Raw genomic sequence first — 5,535 nt, 5'->3', positions numbered from 1 at the left:
GCTCGTTAGTAGCACCAGTGAACGCCCTGATATCAAGGGATGTCCTCAGTTCAAACCATCTTAAAGGGACAGTTCACCCAAAAATGAAAATTCTCTCATCATTTACTCACCCTCATGCCATCCCAGATGTGTGTGACTTTCTTTCTGCAGAACACAAATGAAGATTTTTAGAAGAATATTTCAGCTCTGTAGGTCCATACAATGCAAGTGAATGGTGACCAGAACTTTGAAGCTCCAAAAAGCACATAAAGGCAGCATAAAAGTAATCCATATAACTCCAGTGGTTTAATCCATGTCTTCAGAAGTGATATGATAGTTGTGGGTGAGAAAAAGATCAATATTTAAGTCCTTTTTTACTATAAATCTCCACTTTCACTTTCACATTGTTCCTCGTTTGTTTTTGGCAATTCGCATTCTTTGTGCATATCGCCACCTACTGGACAGGACTGGTCAAAGGTGTAGATTTATAGTAAAAAAGACATTTTATATTGATCTGTTTCTCACCTACACCTATCATATCACTTCAGAAGACATGGGTTAAACCACTGGAGTCTTATGGATTACTTTAATGCTGCCTTTATGTGCTTTTTGGAGCTTTAAAATTCTGGTCACCATTCACTTGCATTGTATGGACCTACAGATCTGAAATATTCTTCTAAAAATCTTCATTTGTGTTCTGCAGAATAAAGTAAGTCATACACATCTGGGATGGCATGAGGGTGAGTAAATGATGAGAGAATTTACATTTTTGGGTGAACTATCCCTTTAAGATTATCACAGACATTAATTTTGATTTCTCACTCAGTTTGTAAAAACGAGCAAAAATCCTGTTTTCTTTAATACACTTACAATGGAAGTCTATGGGGCGAGTGTACCGGAGGGTTTAAAAGCAGAAATGTGCAGCTTGTGTTTTTGTTAAAGCACTTACATGAATTCTTTAGTAAAAATGTGCGTTAGGTGTCTAAATCAACTATCAATCATTTGAAAATGATCAGGTTTATCTGCTTTAAATCTTGACAGGATTTATAATATTGCATAAAACTTACACAGATGAGGTTAGTGAGTGATTTAACCACACTAGTCTCTCATTAACACGTGTAATGTTTAGTTTTTGTCTTGCCCCATAGACTTCTATTGTAAGTGCATGTGTTAAACCCACAAGATCCTGCAGAACCCACCTGGTGTAGACGATAGTAGCGGGCCACTGCTCGATGATGATCTCGGGGTCGTGCGGCCGCGGCGGGTCGCTCTGGTGTGGAGCGGGCAGGTAATACGCTACAGTGACCGCTCGGGACAGTGTAGTGTGCATCTCATCTGTACGCACCACCGTCACGATGGGTATCGTCATGCCCAGATAACTACCTGCAGATGATTCAAGAGAGAGGAAACAAAACCTGTAAGATCAGAAGGGTGTATTTCTGTAAATCTGTCCTGAAAGTTTATTTCTGATTCGTGTTTATGAAGGCAATGACAGCGTCTGGTAGAGTTATAATATCAAGCGAGTCAATATGTGAGTGAGTGTAAAACCTGCAGCGTTCTGTTGACAGATGTATCTCATGATCTTCATGAAGCCGTAGCAGATGCTCTGTTCATACGTGTCCTCATGAACAGTTATACACGCCCAGTGTGCTTTCTCATAGTGCCGCTTCTCATACAACACCTCACCACACTACACTACACACACACACACACACACACACACACACACACACACACACACACACACACACACACACACACACACACTTCTGAATCAACAGTCTCTTTGTCTCTTGTAGTTTTAATATTCAATGAAGGAATAAACTACCAATCATATTCCTCATTTCATTCTGAAATATACAAGCACATATAAAACTAACCATTTATTTATATTTCATGCATTGTAATAATAACTGTTGCATTAATGAAATGTACATCATTTTTGGATTTCACAATAATGTTAGCATATTTAATTTCGCAATGCTATATGACCTTTTAAACGGCAGTGTTAAATGACTTTACACCCCTAATGTGCTGCTATAAATCAACTGATATGAGGTTACAGTGTGTTCTTCACAGGTTTCTGTCTGTTGTAAATACTCGTACCTTCTCCTTGCGTGTGATGAGTGTGAATGGGACGCTCTCACGCGTGTGTGCGCCGTCATTATTAGAGGTTATCTGCTGGATCGGTTCAGCCATATCTGTGAAAACAGAGAAAGAGATTCATAATAACAGTCGTGCATCACAGGTGTGAGTTATGACACAGGTAAACAACTGCTGTGCACACAGAGACGTTTATGTCTGCTCTGTTGTACCTGCTGCCCTCAGTGACCTTAAATCTGTGATGTGATCTTCAGAGACGCTTTGGCAGAGCTTTACCCGTCCTGTGCCCATTGCCAGCACATCAGCCCAGCAGGACACTAATGAGTGCATACAGCTAACACTAGTGCACTACACTAATCACACACGTGACATGAGCCCTCTGTCTGTTACACACACTGTAACCCTGTATGAACTGTGTTTCAGCAGTACGATATTCTTCATCACTCTCCAGTTTAAGATGGTGAATCTCAACTGTTGTCCAGCACTATTACTTCATCACATTTACAGTTACTCTTGATGTAAGTGTATGGGGTAAAGAGCTTTACTATACTGGATTTACAAACTCAAAGTCATCGGTGTGGATCAGACCGCACAAACACACGTCACATGATTTACTCCAAACACTGATGTGTGAAAGACACGTTCATACACTAATGATGAGTGAACTATTTCCAACATTAAAAACTTCTGTGTATGATAATCTGGACAGATCTGAACCCATCAGTGTCCTAATAATCTGATGAAACGGGTCAGAACTGTTCAGTGAAACTCAGATTATAATATCTATGACTGTTGTTGAGCTTCATGTAAATCCGTTATAGTATCAGTTAATGTTTTATCTTCAGAAATACATCAGTCTGTTTACAAGGAACGCATCTGAGATCAGTAATGCCTTTTCACATGATTAATTAATGCCGTACACCTGTATCTGGGTTAATAGAGCCGATCACAAGCCTAGTTTCCATCTACTTTTCGCGCTATTTTGTTATCCACAAAGTGAATGTGTAAATTTATTTTGCTACATTTGCCGTCTTCTGTCTGTTTCCATTCAAATGGCCTTTTATCGATAAAAATGCGATCCGAGGTAAAGAGGGTTCGATTTAAAATATTTAAACGTTTTAAAATGTTCAAAAGCTGGTTTTCTGAAAGTGAACTCCACATTGGACAAATAGTTCTGATAGTTTATAGTCTAGAACATTCTGAGAATGTCATTCAGATGACTTTATTCATCTACAGAACAGGGTACAGCTAATTTAAGTTTGTGTAAAGAAAAGGCACATATAGGTCTAAAAATATTTTTTTTTTTGTTTGGTCATTTATTTAATTTAATACAGGGAATTTTGCCAGTATTTATTTATTTTTTTTAAAAAGTATAAACAATAATTGTATATAATTGTGTTATATGTTAGTTCCAAAAAAGCACACTGAAGCTTTTCTCCTAGTATTATGTATTTATTTTTAATTTAAAACATCTTTGTGCACAGAAATGATATGTTTTTTTGTATTTTGGTCTAATTCCGTGACTGCCGTCTATTATTTTGAACGGTGTGGAAAAGCAACTTTAATAAATAAACTGATGTCTACCGCGATTAAATTAATCACAAACAGTGGCCATTCATTTGTTCTCCTTGCACTTATCGATAACAGGTGCATGATACGAGATATTTGTGTTGGCACTCCTGGAAGTGTCATGATTGCAATATCAGATCTATATGCCGTTCAGATCAATCCATAATCACGTACAATATATTGGCTTTCAAGGATATATACCGTCGTCATGATTAACACAGGCTAACGACTATGGGTAAATTCTGTCATGTGACACTATATTTTTGCGTTAATGCCAATTTTCTAGACAAAAAGTGTTTCCAAACCAGTTTTTCGTGACATTTGAAGTATCGACAGAGTTTATGTGCTAAAGTTAAAAGGAAAAATATTATGTCGACACTTAAGATCTACTCCTCTTTGCTGGAGTAAAACTGTGTGTTAAAATGAGCTATGATTAAACAGTGAGTATTTATTCACTGATAATAAACGACTATATATATGCTGTATTACAAAGGCTGTTTCTGTTACTAATATATTGTTCATTGTTAGTTCATGATACCCAATGCATTTACTAATAACAAACATGTAGAGTTTTATTATCACGGTGTATTTGCAGTGTTTTGCTCATGTATGAGCTGTTTAAACACATGTGCAGTGCATTATTACACTGGTTTATGGTCAGAATTAAAGCGTGTTGCTCTGTTACTCTTCAAATGGAATTAACATACACAGCATACTGTGTATAAGAGGCCTCACTGGAGCTCATATGATGTCTAGAAATACTGCTGACTATGTAGGGCACTCACTGTGATTAAAGACACCGCCTGTGTGTAAACTGGGTCAGCGGTGTTTCCGCGTTTATAAACGTCTGTGTTGTGTATATGTAGAGCAGTGAGTGATTTGATGTTGTTGTTGTTGTTGTTGTTGTTTTCTGACCTGTGGGCACCTCCACCTGGTGTCCGCGCGCCACGTCTCTCCAGTATCGCAGGAGTCTGTCCTGCTGCTCCTCTTCCTCCTCAGGACTGTCCGACAGCTGCTCCTCCGACACGGACTCCAGATCCTCCAGTGTGATCATCTCACCGCCGCCGCCGCCGCCGCTCATCTGACACCCGCCGCGATCCATCACACCGATCAATCTCGATGAATAAACTCTGTGATCGTCTTTAAAACCGCCGTCTCGCGCTAATCATGGCCCTCACACACTTTACCGACTATTACACGGATTTGTCCTGTTCGTGTACCGGAGCGCAGAACATTTAAACCCGATAATTTCGGTTAATCTCGCTGTAACCGTCGCGTGTTGTTGTGTACGTGTAATTTCGTAGGACTCGACGGTCCTGATATTTATAAGTAAAGTCTTGGTCACGTGGCAGCACAAGCCCCGCCCCTCATCTCTCAGAATCATATAAAAAAAACTCAGTCTCTCTGCCTACATATGCATTACATATTAACTGTCTGTTTTTAATGCAAGAATATCATGGTTCCACTCTTAAAGATAACAAAAATTATGTAAATTATTTTTTAATCTGACAGTCACCGATAGGGCTCTTAGTGTCTGAAGGAGTGTATGCACACAGAGCATTTGACATGAACAACCACAGAAGGGCAGCTACATATATATTATATTATATTATATATTTGTAATTTATTAACATACCCAAAATCGTGAAATTAAATGAACACTTAAGTTTTTTATTTATTTATTTATTTTTTTTACTCAATTCTTAAAAATATTGGTACGTTAACCATTGACAAGGCTTTTGCTTAAAGTGGAGCATACTGTTCTTAATAGAATATTAAAGGAATATTCTGTGTTCAACACAAGTTCATCTCAATCAGCAGCATTTGTGTCATAATATTGATCACCACAAAAATTTATTTAGTCTCGTCCCTCCTTTTCTTTAA

At 38.2% G+C, this 5,535-nt stretch overlaps 1 protein-coding gene across 2 annotated transcripts in view; it reads right to left on the bottom strand.

Annotated features, from left to right (window-relative positions):
* The window catches only part of LOC127411288 (heme-binding protein 1-like), a 7,683-nt gene extending 2,571 nt beyond the window's left edge, over positions 1-5,112 (bottom strand). Inside the window, exons 1-5 of one of the 2 annotated variants that reach the window (XM_051646751.1) lie at positions 4,567-5,112; positions 2,086-2,180; positions 1,528-1,669; positions 1,179-1,362; positions 1-59 (exon numbers count right to left, since the gene is read on the bottom strand). The exon at positions 1-59 is cut by the window's left edge and continues 2,571 nt beyond it. In XM_051646751.1, coding sequence (XP_051502711.1) covers positions 1-59; positions 1,179-1,362; positions 1,528-1,669; positions 2,086-2,180; positions 4,567-4,753 — 667 coding nt within the window. In that variant the 5' untranslated portion in view covers positions 4,754-5,112. The remainder of the gene's footprint in view (positions 60-1,178; positions 1,363-1,527; positions 1,670-2,085; positions 2,181-4,566) is intronic. The other variant, XM_051646752.1, reaches the window with a different exon arrangement.
* Positions 5,113-5,535: the final 423 nt, after the last annotated feature.

The sequence above is a fragment of the Myxocyprinus asiaticus genome, chromosome 20 (assembly GCF_019703515.2).
Source record: "Myxocyprinus asiaticus isolate MX2 ecotype Aquarium Trade chromosome 20, UBuf_Myxa_2, whole genome shotgun sequence".
NCBI lineage: Eukaryota > Metazoa > Chordata > Actinopteri > Cypriniformes > Catostomidae > Myxocyprinus > Myxocyprinus asiaticus.
The sequence above is the reverse complement of the archived record's forward strand: the minus strand, read 5'-3'. Positions and strand labels throughout refer to the sequence as shown.